Here is a 16,035-nt window from a genome sequence, read left to right as displayed (position 1 = left end):
TTTTGCCTCTCTCCTGTGGTATTTTGATCCCATTCCCAATTTTTCCTCAGTATGGAGTCCTGTTTAGTAAGGCAACTTAGAAGGCCCCTTTGTAGAAGCCACATGCAGTAAACCATTCCAGCTCCTTCAGCTCTTATCCTGGGACCCTGTTGGGACCCAGGAAGGTCTTGTGGCTGTTAGTGGCTTGAACCCACCCACTTTTACTTTGGGGCTTTGCAAAATATCTTGTTACCTAGTTTTGGTAAATATTGCCCATGGATTTGTAGTTTTGCTATGTACTGACTCTGTATGTTTTTATATGGATATTCAGAAGATATAAAATTATGTTTCCACAGCTGCCATCATTTTCCCTGAATTCTTGGTTCATTTCTTTGGCTAGTGAAGAATATTTGAATGTATTACGTTAGAGTGTTTGAGAAGAAGGATAATGAAATAATTTGAGTTTTATTAAGTACAGCCACATTTGGATATATACAAGATGGTTGTCACATGAAGAAACCAGATATTCATCCATTTAAAAATTGCAGTAGTGATAACTACTCCTTTAGGATCATTTTCTGTGTGTCATGTGCTTTCCATTTTCTTAATTAACCTTAGGAGACACACAGTATTTGTTTTTACCATTTTACAGATGAGGAGACTGGGACTCAAGGAGATTAAATCTGATTTGCACAAAGTAACACGCTAGTAATTGGAGAGTTGGAATTCTAACCCAGGCATGTCTAATGCCAAAGACCATGCCTTGACCACTGTACTATACTCGGCAGATGTTCAGCAAGGCCTGTTTTTATTCTTTGCTCTCTTTTCCCTGAACTTCATCCGCTGCTTTAATCCTCTCCAATAGCTTCTAAACATATCCCCACTCCCACCCCCAGTTGTTTCCCACCTTCCTTCATGACTGCTGACATTGATCTGGCCCCTTGCTTACCTGTAAGAGTATAGAACGAGAAATGTTAAGACTTCTGTGATGAGTTCTGATTGGTCAGAGATATATGGGAATGGACTCTATTACAGTTCATATTTCAACTGTTCCACCATTGGTTCTTGCTTATTTTTTGCCCTGTTTCCGATTATTGCCTGTTACAAATCATTGTTCTGGCCACGTCCATGTATTGACCGTCTGTAGTGCTGCCATTTACTTTTAGCCTTGTGTTTGCTCACACTGCCATCTATTCATGTAGGGTCCCCTCTTTGCACTGCCATTCTTTAGTGACAGATGCTTAGGGTATATATACAAGATTGTTGTCTTGTATGGATGGATGCCTGCTCTGGAGAGCCTTCCCTGGTTTCCTCCAATAATGAGCGAATTTATGGTTCCTTAATGGTCCTCACACAGACATTGGAAAAGAGCTCTATCATAACATTCATCAGAGCATGTTTAAGTGAGATATTTGTGAACCTGTCTGTTCTGCTAGACTCTGAGTTTACCGAGGAGCAGGACGTATCTACTCTTTGTAAACCCAGAGCCACCACAATGCCTGGAACACAGTAGTTAGTTAAATCAGTTTTGTTAGATAAACCCAATTAGTGTCATTGACATTATATTGCAAACAATAAGGTTAATCGTGTGTGTGTGTGTGTGTGTGTGTGTTCTTTTTAAAAAATTATTACTATTTTTTTTAACCTGAAGTATAGTTGATACACAATGTTACATTGGTTTCAAGTGTATAACATAAGTGATTCATCACGTCTGTATGTTATGCTGTTCATACTAGGAGTATAACTTACATTTGTCACCATGTAATGCTATGACAACACCATTGACTGCATTTCCTATGCTGCAATTTTATCCCCATGACTTATTCTTTCCATAGCTGAAAGCCTGTTATAAGACTAATTTTAACTTCTTGATTAGAAAACAAATACTTGGGCCGCCTGTGAGCGTCCGACTTCGCTCAGGTCACGATCTCACAGCTTGTGAGTTCCAGCCCCGCGTCAGGCTCTGTGCTGACAGCTCGGAGCCTGGAGCCTGCTTCAGATTCTGTGCCTCCCTCTCTCTCTGCCCCAGCCCACTCACATTCTGTCTCTGTCTCTCTCAGAAATAAATAAACATTACAAAGGAAAAAGAGAAAACAAATACTTAACAATTGCACACTTATTTTGCCTTACCGTTATGACATATCTAATAACATATATTCAAAACTATACCTATGTAAGCATGGCCAATCAGGCAAAAAGCATGTTATTACCTAAATTTGCCATGAAATTAATCTTTTTTTCTTGCGTGGCAGTTCTCTGAGAATTATCTGAGTGTGAATTTATATATTTTCATGTAGCTCATCATGCCCAGCAAAATTAAATACTTTAATTAACATTTGTAATCAGCTTTTCCTGTTCTTGGGTCTACTGGTTTATATTCATTTAAACAAATTGAATTGTAAAGATAAGTTAAATACAGCCTTTACAACACCGACTTCAGATTGATTTTCTTTTCTCTAATGTCACGTACTTTATCAACTTACATTTTCATCATTCATTTATTTGTTCACTCATTTAATAAATCAGATGTGTGTTGAAAGCTAATAACTGTCATCTCTGGATAGGTCTAGAATTTGTTCAAGTCAGGGTGATGGATTTTCTGGAAAACACTGTGCTTTAATTTTTAAAATCACAATGAGACAGAAATTTCAAGACATCAGGGGATACAGACTAGACCAAATAGTTTTACTATTCATTTTTTTTTTTTTTTCTGATCAAATAGTTTAAACAGTATTCACAGGTTAATTGAGCTTCTGGTTCTCTGCCTAAAAGTGACATTATTCAGTTGTCCCAGTAGGTCCAGGCTCCGGGTTATTATTATTCTTTTAATGACTGAGATTAATGAGTGAAGATGTCTTACCTTGCAGACAAGTTAAATACTTTATAGGCTTAGGGGCTCTTTAATAAGGGGATAGGCTTTTGACTCCTTTTTCTCAGAGTAGAAATTAGGGATCTTTGAATGGCATTTGAACATAATTTTTTAAACTCACGGCACTTCAGAGAAAATTCATCTCATTTGACACATAAATATAAGAGCAAATAATTTCCAGGAAACTAGAGGATCTTTGATGTTCTTCTTTCTTATTGTACTTTGCAGTCTCTAGCTTTGGAAAAAGGCACATAGACCTTAGAGAAGCTTCTTTAGGACAATAGATACTGTGTAGACAATCTGCTAATGCTACCAGCTTCCCACAAGTAAGGAGACTTTTTTTTTTTTCCAGTGGGTGTTGGTTTTTCAGGCCTCAGGGAGAAGATGTTTCTTAAGGATATGTTATAGACTGGGATACAAACCCAAATAGAGCATGGTGCTTTCTCTTAAGTAGTTTATAATCTAACCAGAATAACATACACCCAGAGATTCCAAAGCAGTGTGACACATTCTTTTGAGTCACCAATTTACTAGGATAGATGGTATTATTGTTTTCAAGGCTGATACTTCTGCAAAAGACTACTTGTAGATAAAGTGCTCTCCTAGACAGTAGTAGCCTATGAGCTATAATTTGGACATACTTTTAATAAACTTTGTTTCCTAATTTCTGTGGGAGACATAAGTTAAATTCTGATAACAAGGTAGGAAAAACTGGTAAAGACACCAAAAATGAATTTCAAAAATCTAGCTACAGGGGCAATTTGCTGTGTGAGTGAAAAGCCAAAAGTAGTCCCTAACATCATTGTATTACAGTGATCGTCATTCAGATCTTAGAGCTTTGAAGTCAGACACACAGGGATTCAATTTCTGGTTCAATATTAATTGTGTGATCTTGGATAAGTTACTTAACTGCTCTAAGTATCATTTCCTCATGTGTGTGATGCCTTGGAAATTTTTTTGAGGACTGGAAGAAATTATGATTGGAAAAGTTTATAGTATAGTGCATGGTAGGTAACAAGCCCTCAAAATATAGTTACTATCTTTATGTTGCTGCAATAATGCCCCCAAAGCAGTTTCAAAATATTTTAAACGATTTCCAGTATATCTATTCAAGGAAGTATCAAAATAATAGGAAGCGAGATAAAGGTGTTACAAAGGGATCGTGGCAGGGCACGGAGACCCCAGAAGGAATGGCTATCAATCTGATCCTCAGTCATGGCTGGCCAAATAGTCTCTTTGTCAGGATGCATCTTTTATAATGGACTCACAAGGATCAGGGGACACTTCCTACTTTGGTCTCACTTATAGTGGAGACAATGCTATTTCTATATTACATTTCACCAGACAGAGCACTTTTCCCCCCCTTGTTTCATATCCTAGAAACAATTTGGTCATTAATGGTTTGCGTGGTGAGCACAGAAGCAGATCACAAGTAATTACATTATCTTCTGGAATTTTTTATCCAAGTTTTTTAAAAGTGCAATGACACCTCCTGAAAAAGAAGAGCGTACCTTTCTGATAACCAGAGTAATTCCAGGTCTCTTTCCTTTGGCTATACTGAGTAAAAACTCTTCCCAATCTTTTGTGCTTTTTCAGTTTTCTTTTTTCAGTACTCTGAAGAACACCAGACTAGTTTCCTGTTACAGCTGTAACAAATTACTACAAACTTAGTGGCTTGAAACAATGTACATCTCACAGTTCTGGAGGTCAGAAGTCTGGATGGGTCTCACTGGGCTAAGATCTAGGTGTCAGCAGGGCCGTGTTTTTTCAGGAGTTTCTTGGGGACAATCTGTTTCCTGCCTTTCCCACCTTCTACAAGCTGCCCGTATTCCTTGGTTGCCGGTTCCTTTCCATCTTCAAAGCCAGCAGAGTAACACTGCAGAAAAGTCTCTCTATTTCTCTGTCTTTGCCTCTCTGTGTCCCTTTCTCCTGCCACTTTCTTTCACTTTTAATGACCCTTGTGATTACATTTGGGCCTACCTCAATAATGCTTGATTATCTACCTCCCCCTGTCCCCTGTCAAGATTCTTCATCACCTTTGCAAAATCTCTTTTTCATGTAAGGTGACCTGTTCACATGTTCTGGGGACCAGGGGGTGGACATTTGGCCAGAGGCATTATTCTTTCTACCACAACTACCTAGATAATCTTTCTGTGGGTATGGTAATACTGTTGATTGCATAATGACATTTTTCACATGTAACAATGCTACAATTAGATTTCCAGACTGCTCTTTAAGCATTGATTTGGGAGAAACCTAGTCCTTTCGGCAGATTTCTGTAATAGCCCATCTTATTCCTTATGTGGCTATAACCTTAGAGGTTAATGTTATACTGAAGTTTAAGTACTTCTTTTACTTACCCACTAGAAATCGCAGGAGGAGGTCATATATTTCAAAGATTTCCATCTGTAGGAGTGAGAATTCCTTTTCCAAATTTTAATCTTTTAAAGTTGCAAGTTTCAGTTACCTGGGAAATGCACTTGCATACAATTACTTAGTTTTTAAGGATGCTAATTCAGTAAGTTATTACTATAGCATATGTACGAGCTTCTTAAAATTTAGCAAGTACTGTAGTCTGCCTCCTCATTTAGATGTACTCATGCTTTTCACTGTCCTTTTAGGTAAGTTATACCGTAAAGCTTCCTTTTTGAGGGTCTTTCATATATTGATGCAATATACTGGCATGGACTTGATGAGATGTAACAGGTACAGTTTTTAAAGGGTACTGTATTAAACAGCAAAATATAAGAGCAGAGTAAGCATCGTCTACCCAGGAGTGACTTCTAGATGGCATACAGGCAATATTTTATTGCATTATGTATTCATTTTATAGGCCTTGAACTCCTGAATAAATTGCAATAGCAGGGAAGCATGATCATGACAAGGTAAGAAACCTGGAAGAAAGGGCTCAGAAGAAAGAAAAGAGATAATTTTTTGTGTGTGTTTTGGACAAGCCCTTTGAATAAATAGAGATTATCTGCATTAAGTCTTAGGCAAACATCTTTACATCATATTAGATAATTTGAAAATATGCCTGGAAAAATGATGACATTAATTTTACATTGTATTTTGAATGTCATGGTGGTAAGTGCTTTCCTTTTCATTCCTGTTCTATCCAATTAAACACTTAAAATTTGTAATCTTAGGCCAAGGTCTGCCTACCATGTTAATCAAAGAAGCAGATTTTCTAGGAATCTCTTTCATGGCAGGCTAATTTTTGAAGATGTATGGCTCTATGCTGTCTTCCAGTAAATGTACTGCTTTTAGAAGTTGTACTAACTCTTCTGAGCCATTAAGCTAATGCATAATATTTTATGGATACTACATCTGAGAAATTATAACTTTGGGAACCTATTTATAATATCTACTCTTTCTTCACTAAAATAACAATTTTAAAATGACTTTGTGGTTTTCTGAGGTAACTCAAGGGTGGTGGTTGGAGAAATAATATTGATAGTAGAAAGTAGCTAATGTAGGAATTTATCTTGCTTGCTTTTCATAGACGGTGTATCCCGGTTAGTCACTATGATACTCTTACAAGGTTTGAGCTGGTAACCCCATTTTCCAGATAAGAAAATTGAGTTTCAGATAGATGTTACATTTGTTACTCTAGATTGTCTTTAAAAAATAACATAAACAAGTAAATCTGTCTTCATCTGACCACATGCATACCTGCTCTCAAGTTTCTTTTCAAAATTATTTGCTCTTTTTTATAAAATTTTTTTAAATGTTTTTATTTATTTTTGAAGGACAGAGAGAGACAGAGCATGAGCGGGGGAGGAGCAGAGAGAGAGGGAGACACAGAATTCGAAGCAGGCGCCAGGCTCTAAGCTGTCAGCACAGAGCCCAATGCAGGGCTTGAACCCACAAACTGTGAGATCATGACCTGAGCTGAAGCCGGACGCTCATCCAACTGAGCCACCCAGGCGCCCCTATTTGCTCTGTCTTATTATTAAGGGTGCTTTGCTAGAAGTATTCTAGTGTTTATTTTTAAAATATTTTTTAATGCTTATTTATTTTTGAGAGAAAGAGAGAGAGAGAGTGTGAGCAGAGGAGGGGCAGAGAGAGAGGGAGACAGAGAATCTGAAGCAGGCTCCAGGCTCTGAGCTGTCAGCACAGAACCTGATGCAGGGATTGAACTCAGGAACCGTGAGATCATGACCTGAGCCAAAGTCAAACTGAGCCACCCAAGTGCCCCATAAATATTCATTTTATCCCATGTTCAATGTATCAAAATTTTATCTCATTGTAATTCATGAATGTTCGTTTCCTCAGTTGCTGTAACAAAGTACCGAAAACTGGGTGGCTTAAAACAACAGAAATTTATTCTCTCCCATTTCTGGAGAAGTCTGAAATCAAGGTACTGGCAGGACCATTCTCCCGCGTTGGGGTTCTGAGTAGACTCCTCACTTGCTTCTTCCTAGCTTCTGGTCTGGCTGTCGCAGTCCTTGGTTTGCAACAGCAATACTCCAGTCTCTGTTTTGGCTGTCACACGGTATTTTCCCTGTGTGCTTGTGTGTTCGCATGACATTCTTCTTCCTGTCCTCTTCTTCTCTTTCCTCTTTTTATAAGGATACCAGTCATATGAGAATAAGGGCCTACCCTACTGCACTATGGCTTCATTTCAACTAATTACATTGGTAACAACCCTATTTCCAAATAAATTAATATTCTGAAGTCCTGGGGATTAGAATTGCAATGTATCTTATTTGGGGGACACAAGTCTATCCATAACACCATGTGTTGGAAAACATTTGGAAAAACATAGAGTTATTTTTGTAAATTGTGTTTTTTGGCATTATGTTCTCAGCTTTATATCAAAGGATGTCACAACTAATGATTGTAGGAAAATAAGTATTGTACTTTATAAATAAGCATTTCTCCAAGTTTGTTCCAAGAAACACTAGTTTTTCAAGATGTTTTAAGAAAAAAAATGGAATGTGTGGAGAACCTGAGTGCTTAGTCTGTTAAGTGGCCAACTTTGCCTCAGGTCATGATCCCATGGTTCGTGAGTTCGAGCCCTGCGTTGGGCTCTGTGTTGACAGCTCAGAGCCTGGAGCCTGCTTTGGATTCTGTGTCTCCCTCTTGCTCTGCTCCTCCCCTGCTCACACTCTCTCTCTCTCTCAAAAATAAATAAATGTTAAAAAAATTTAAAAAAAAGAAAAATGGAATGTATTATCAAATAATTGTGGGATATATTGAACATTATTCTACATTTTATTCACCCTTCTTGGAGACCTAGTGACCCTTAGGATGTTAAAGTCACTTGGAAGTCCTGTGTAAAATCTGTTAAACCGACCCTATGTTTCCTAAACATATTTGATGTTGGAAACTGTTATGTCACACTTGTTACTTTGTACAACCATGTTGGAAAATGGCACATTTGGGGATCACAACATACATGCAACTGTCCCTTTTGGTTAAGAACATGGGCAGGTTGCTTAACCTTTGTATGCTTCAGTTTTCTTAGCTGAAACGTGAGAATAGTAATTCTTGTTATATCACAGAAATCTTATCATGCACAATAAGATAAAACAGGCAAAGAGTATGATCCAGTGTTCAGCCACAGAAAGAGCTCAATGCCTGTTTATCATTATTGTGATTAGTATTATGTTTAGTCAATATTTGTTCACAAGGCATTAATCCCGAGTGGTGTTGAGCTCTGTCAGACAAGAAGGCCATAATTATTAGCTTGAACACACTTTCTATATAATTTACAGAGTAAAGAGATCAGACTTTTTAAGAATTTGAATTTTTTATTCACTTTGAGAGAAAGAGAGAGAAAAAGGGGCAGAGAGAGCACGAGAGAGCGCGTGCTCTGTCAGTGAGGAGTGGGACTCGAACCCACGAACTGTGAGATCATGACCTGAGCCAGAATCAAGAGATGGACGCTTAACCAACTGAGACACCCTCTCCTCCAAGAGATCATACTTTATATCCTCAAAGTGCTTAGTACTTTAACTGTTTATAACAATCTCTCAGGAAACAAAGAAAAACAGACTACATTAGAATTGGTGTAATATGTATAGTAAGAAGGAATGTGTCGTACAGTTTAGAATTTTTGGAGAATGATTAAAATTAAGGTCTCCTTAAGAATACTTGTCAGGGGAGCCTGGGTGGCTCATTTGGTTAAGTGTCTGACTTCAGCTCAAGTTATGATCTCACAGTTCGTGAGTTTGAGCCCCATGTTGGGCTCTATGGTGACAGCTTGGAGCCTGGGACCTGTTTTGGATTCTGTGTCTTCTTCTCTCTCTGCCCCTCCCCTGCTAGTGCTCTGTCTCTAAATGTCTCTCAAAAATGAATAAATGTTAAAAAAAAAAGAATACTAGTCATTTTTTTGTGCTATTAATAAAATGATGCCACAGGAGCAGTTGAAATATATAAGGCTGAGGGAATTTGCAGTAAAAACCCCCGATAGTTATGCTTTGGATTCTTATGACTTTTCTCCTATCGACTTTTATGTCAGGCGTTCAGTTGACAGTTTTGTTTGTTTGTTGGTTTTTCCTATTTCTCAGGTACTCTATTCTATCATTTATTCTAACCACTTGCTGTTTTAAAATATACTATAAACTAGAAGACTGATAATGAAGGTTATTCAGTTGTTTCTAAATTAATAAGATTGCTGAAAGCTTTTTTCCACATGCAGATTCATTTTGGTTTGTGTGTGTGTGTGTGTACGTACGTACGTATGTGTGTACATACATATATATATATATATTTTTTTTTTTCTTTTTTTAGAGGGAGAGAGAGTGCCAGCAGGAGAGAGGGGCAAAGGGAGAAAGAGAGAGAATCTTAAGTAGGTTCCATGCTCAGCATGGAGCTGATGTAGGGCTCAATCCCACGACACTGGGATCATGAGCCAAGCCAAAATTAAGTTTGATGCTTAACCAACTGAGCCACCCAGGTGCCCCCTGTTTGTTTGTTTTTAAAACAATTTATTTATTTGTAAGTTTATAAAATTTAGTGCTTAATAATTGTTTTGTTTAATTGACTCACAGAATTCCTGAAAATTGAACAACTAGGTTCTCAGCATGCCACACATGTTGATATTTTTTAATATAATTGTTTTTTTTTTTGCTTTTATTTTTATTTTTTTCAATATATGAAATTTATTGTCAAATTGGTTTCCATACAACACCCAGTGCTCATCCCAAAAGGTGCCCTCCTTGATACCCATCACCCCCCCCCCCCCATCAACCCTCAGTTTGTTCTCAGTTTTAACGAGTCTCTTATGCTTTGGCTCTCTCCCACTCTTACCTCTTTTTTTATTTTTTTCCTTCCCCTCCCCCATGGGTTTCTGTTAAGTTTCTCAGGATCCACCTAAGAGTGAAAACATACGGTATCTGTCTTTCTCTGTATGGCTTATTTCACTTAGCATAACACTCTCCAGTTCCATCCACGTTGCTACAAGAGCCATATTTCATTCTTTCTCATTGCCACATAGTATTCCATTTGTGTATATAAACCACAATTTCTTTATCCATTCATCAGTTGATGGACATTTAGGCTCTTTCCACAATTTGGCTACTGTTGAGAGTGCTGCTATAAACATTGGGGTATAAGTGCCCCTCTGCATCAGCACTCCTGTATCCCTTGGGTAAATTCCTAGCAGTGCTATTGCTGGGTCATAGGGTAGGTCTATTTTTAATTTTTTGAAGAACCTCCACACTGTTTTCCAGAGTGGCTGCACCAATTTGCATTCCCACCAACAGTGCAAGAGGGTTCCCGTTTCTCAATATTTTTAAATATAATTATTAATATTTTATAACTCTTTTATTTTTTTTAAGTTTTAAATCCAGTGTAGTTAACATACCGTGCTGCATTAGTTTCCGGTGTACAAGACAGTGATTCAACACTTCTGTGTACCCAGTTCTCATCAAGACACCCTGCACATTCTTGAACACATTTTCCCACATATTCAAATCGCTGGCTCAGTGACTTGTCTCCACTTTGTAAAATGTTCCTGTGTTATGTAATAACTTCACCGTTATTTCTTAGTGTCGGAAGGCCTCTCTTTCCCCATCACTTTCTCCAAATGGGTGCTGAGCTGGCCACCGCCAAGCCATTACAGCTAGACCACTTGAGTCAGAACCTTGCCTTCCTGCCCAGGAAAGGGTGTGAACTGCTCCCCCAGTGCGGCCTTGTCAATGCAGTGCAGCTGCAGACAATGCGTGGGGTCCCCTGTGGGTAGATACAAATGTCACTTTATTCAGTGTCGGTCATTTTACTTATAAAGATTGTAATGCTAAAATGATGGTTAGAGATTTTCCATTCAGGTCTTTTTTTTTTTTTTTTAACTTTTTTTAATGTTTATTTATTTTTGAGACAGAGACAGAGCATGAACGGGGGAGGGTCAGAGAGAGAGGGTGACACAGAATCCGAAGCAGGCTCCAGGCTCTGAGCTGTCAGCACAGAACCCGACTCGGGGCTCGAACTCACAAATCGTGAGATCGTGACCTGAGCCAAAATCAGAGGCTCAACTGAGTGAGCCACCCAGGCGCCCCATCATTTCAGGTTTTTCTGATTCAAACATATTCACACTAATTTCTCCATTGTTAAATATATGAAACCCTGCCTTGCTGTTTGTGTATATGTCATTTGAGGGGATTATTTTTTGTTTCTTTTTGTTTTCTGTTAACAAAGAATTATAGTTAAACGCAACATATGTATCAGGTATATATTATCAATTTTCAAGGAGTTCATAGAACGTAGAATGTATAGGGAGAATGAAAATATGTAACAGATTTCCTTTTTGGTTAATACTTAGGGATCATTTAGTGAGTCAAGGTTATAGTTTTAACAACTACTTTGTGCTTATATTTAGAAATATGAATTAGTATTTGATATACTGCCAAGTAAAATCACTAGTCTGTGCCAGTACTTTATATACAATGTTTCATTTCATCTTTTATTGGCCGTATTAGTTTGGCTTTATTATCCCCTGTATTGTAGATAATGAAGTCAAGGCTTGCGGATTTAACTTGTCCTTCACAGTGGATAGATGACAGGGCTGGGATTCGGTCTCAACATTGCCTGAAACCTCAGTGTGTGTGTTTCCTACTCTACTGTTCTACTTCTGATGACACAAGGGTAAAAAAAAAATAAAACAATCAGAGAAGAGGTGAGACCAGAATAACTTTTGAAGCAAGAGAATTTGTTAGGCAGTGAGTAGGACATCCCTTGTGGATGGAGAGTGGGGTATGGAATAGAAAATCAGCAAGTCAGAGACCTAGGGTTGTTTGTAGAACTTGGGCAGCATATTACAATTATAATGATGGAATTTTATCAGAGAGAAATTTAGGTAGTGTTATCTTCATAACAGACTGGAATGTTTAAACTTCTTTCAGTAGGTGATGGAGAATTGGTCCAGGCTGATGGGATGTCATGATCAAAGTGTTGAATTAAAAAAAAAAAAAAAAAAAAGTAATATGATGACTATATCAGGGTCATTGAAAAGAGGTAGTCTTTGAAGCATTAAAATGAATAAGGAGTTTGTTGTAACAAATGAGATGAGAATGATGAAAACCTAAACTCGGTTAATAAGTTAGTAGGAGATTTTTTGAAGGCAGTATCCTTTGAACTTGGTTGAGAATGAGAGAGATGACTGAAAAAAGGAAGATGTTGAATTTTTTTTATTATTATTATTTTTTTTTTTTTAGAGACAGAGTGGGTGCACAATGGGGGAGGGTCAGAGGGAGAGAGAGAGAATTTTAAACAGGCTCCAAGCTCAGCACAGAGACAGACACGGGCTCAATCCCACGGCCCTGGGATCATGACCTGAGCCTAAATGAAGAGTTGAACGCTCAACCGACTGAACCACCCAGGTGCCCCTGAAATATGTGTTTTAAATACTTAGAAGGATTGTGATAATATTGATTGAAATAAGGGCAATATAAAGCAATGTAAACCTTTTATGAGGAAGAAAAAGTAATGCATTTAGAAAATTGTGGGTTGATAGTTGGAATATGAAATGCATATGTCTAGAGGGCCATATGAGACAAATGGAACCGAACTCAAGTGTTGGCTGAAGATTAAGGAGAAAAATTAGATAGTCATCTATATATATTTAACATCCAAGATTTGTGTTCTTATATTTATTTAGTTGTTATGCTTAATTCAAACATTTAAATACCCAACTTGAGCTCTTAAAATTAACCTGAGAACAGAAACATTTGTAAATACAATATGTAAATTTAAGAATAAAAATAATGTGACAAGAAGCACAGATGGGATCTTCTTCACTAGAATCATAAATATGTTTTTTTTTTCAAAAATTATACTTCAATTTTTTTTGGTTAAAGCTGTCATTCCCATAGATATTTATGCTCCTACATCCTTTTCTTAGGTTTGATATTTTATAGATCATGTTTGTCTTAAGAGCAGAGCCATATCTCTCAATGCATGAAATTATGTTTCGAATTGAATATCCCAGCTATACTTAACTCATGAAAGATAGGTGTTATATACTTTGAGTACTATGCTGACCTCCCAAAAACTTGTCCCTTTTTTACCTTAACCTGAGAACTGAAAATCACTGTATATTCATTCACCTCCTCATTCTTGGATGCCGTTCTAGTGTGAGAGGAAGAAGCCGGGGTCCGATGAAGAAAGCAGAAATGTCTCAATCTAAAGGAGACATGATACATTTTTTTTATTAGCTGTAACTCTACCAAGAAGTGCAAAATTTAAATGTTGATTTCAAAGAAAGAAGGGCTGCTAAAATGTCATGCCAGTCTTCTGGCATGACCATTCCTTTTTTCTAACTCTTGTTCAATTCCCTCCAACCATACCTTGTTACAAGAATGGGTTAGAGAAGGGCATCTGGTCAGTTAGTTGAGCATCCAGTTTTGGCTCAGATCATGATCTCTTGGTTCATGAGTTCGAGCCCCGCATCGGGCTGTGTGCTGACAGCTCGGAGCCTGGGGCCTGCTTCAGATTCTTTGACTCCCTTTCTCTCTGCCCCTCCCCCACTCGTAATCTGACTCTCTCTCTCTCTCTCTCTCTCTCTCTCTCAAAAATAAACATAAAAAAAAAAAAAAAGGATGGGCCAGATTATAAAGACATGCTTTGGGATGATAAAACTGTCTTACTGCTTATTATCTGGAAGAAACCAGGCAGATCCTTCAAATACTCATAGCTAGAGGGATGATTGATCAGTTGACCCCCAAATTAACCTGACTGCCCTTTGAAAACTTCCTAGTTTTTTCCTTGGATTAGGATAAAACTGGGGAACACCCTCTTCTTGGTGTGTAGTGCTGTTTGAGTAAAAGAGATCCTGAGAAGAAAATAGAAGAAAATTAGAAAAGTGGGACACTAAGCAGCTGTGACCACACCTTCTTTTACTCTTCTGTAATTGTAAAGACCTGGCTGATCAGATCTTCCACCCTGAAGAGGAGCCCATTTTGCAAGTGATTTTGTTGTTTGAACCTAAGACCATGTATGAGCATTTTAAATCCTTTTTATATTGTTGTTTCTGTTGGAACAAAAGCTGGTATGTTTGGACATGAATATTAGATCCCCAGAAGGTAGAAATTCAGATCTAAATTAAGAAGCCTCATGAATTTTAAATTTAGAAAAATAAAATTGCAGTTATCTACTTTGAACTATAAATTTTTTAGGCTTTTCAAAGCAGCTTCGTCCGAAGAAACCCAAAATATTTTACTTCAAACGTTGCCGACTGAAGGTGAACTGTGATTATTAAGAAACAAGAGAGGCATTTAGCAGTCGAAAGTCTGACCTAAATTCTTCTCAACATTTCAGGCAATGTTGAAAGTGAGATTGCTTGACAAGCTTCATTACTTTTATGTGACTTCAAACATGAAATTAAGTGTGAAATGATAGAATGTCAAATGAGTGTGAGTTAGGAGGTTTCTTGAAATGCAAAACATGAGGATTTTATCAATTAGATACCCGTTTCTGTATCACCTTATTCCCCTGGGTGTCTGTCTGTCAAACGGGCCAGTTCTCGAGGGCATTCAGCTTATTTCCTCTTCTGGATCCTGTCTCCTCAGGCTGGAGGCAAAATTTAGATCTTACTCAAGGACATGCTGATGTTCCTGGAGAAACTCTACACAGGGTTTGTACAATTAGTGTCCCATTAAAGAATGATGTATAGACTATAATACAAAAAGATAAAATGTCATACTTATTTGTCCTGTTGGCAAAGTCAGACTCATATAGACATTGTTTGTGTCACTAGGCAAAGTTTTCTCATTGGTAATTTAAAATTTGTGTACTTATGACCTTTCCAAAGATACAGAAACAAGACATGAAATACAATATAATGAGAACACAGCACAGAATTTAATGTCTGGATTTAAGGACAGTTAAATATTAGGAGGGGGAAAAAAAAAACCTTTCTCTTTTGGCCTTCTAAGGAAAAAATTTGAATATATGACATTTCATAGATGACCATTTCTTTTCAAAATGTAGATATCTTGTATTAAAATGGACACAACTTATTTTTCAATGTCAATAAAATGATTTCTATTTTAGAGATTAATCCTTTGAACTCTGATATTCTCCGAAGACATTGAATCTATGAGATGGGGGTATACCTCAGTTTTGCGGGGACTGAATAATGCAGTATCGGGGGCAGGCAGCTTTCCTGAAAGAATACAAAATAAATTATGAGTACAAAACTAGGTACAAAAATGAATCTATCTTTCACACGAGAAAATAAATTACAACAAACCGCACATTTAAAAAAGGTGACAAATGACAAAAAACATTTCAAAGTCCATAAAAATGATATACTTCTATAGATTCCTTTTTTTCCCCCACTACATTTTATGGCTGTGTACTCTTAGTGTCTATTACGGGCTGAATTCTGTTCCCCCAAAAATTCTTTTATTGAGATTTTCACCCCACATATCTTAGAATGAAGACAGGGCCTTCTAGAGATAAGTAAGTTAAAATGAGGCCTTTAGGGTAGACCTTCATCCAATCAGATTGATATCCTTGTAAGAAGAAGAAGGACACTCAAAGGGACACCAGACATACGTGCTCACAGAAGAGACTGTGTGAGGACGCCGTGAGAAGGTAGCCATCTGTAAGCCAAGGAGAGAGGCCTGAGGAGAAATTAAACCTTGAGTTTGGACTTAGAGACTCCCAAACTGTGAGAAGATAAATTTCTGTTGTTTAAGCCCCCAGACTGTGATATTTTGTTATGGCAGCCCTAGAAAAGA

At 37.6% G+C, this 16,035-nt stretch overlaps 1 protein-coding gene across 3 annotated transcripts in view; it reads left to right on the top strand.

Annotated features, from left to right (window-relative positions):
* KCTD8 (potassium channel tetramerization domain containing 8) overlaps positions 1 to 16,035 on the top strand; it is a 251,564-nt gene that overhangs the window by 40,840 nt on the left and 194,689 nt on the right. The window contains exon 2 of one of the 3 annotated variants that reach the window (XM_060655139.3): positions 5,682 to 5,736. The exons of the other annotated variants lie outside the window; for them this stretch is intronic. Coding sequence (XP_060511122.1) covers positions 5,682 to 5,710 — 29 coding nt within the window. The 3' untranslated portion in view covers positions 5,711 to 5,736. Of the gene's footprint in view, positions 1 to 5,681; positions 5,737 to 16,035 lie in introns of those variants that run through there. 3 annotated transcript variants of the gene reach the window in all.

This window comes from Panthera onca, chromosome B1 (genome assembly GCF_046562875.1).
Source record: "Panthera onca isolate mPanOnc1 chromosome B1, mPanOnc1 haplotype 2, whole genome shotgun sequence".
Classification (NCBI taxonomy): Eukaryota; Metazoa; Chordata; class Mammalia; order Carnivora; family Felidae; genus Panthera; species Panthera onca.
This window is presented reverse-complemented; position numbering and strand designations above follow the sequence as displayed.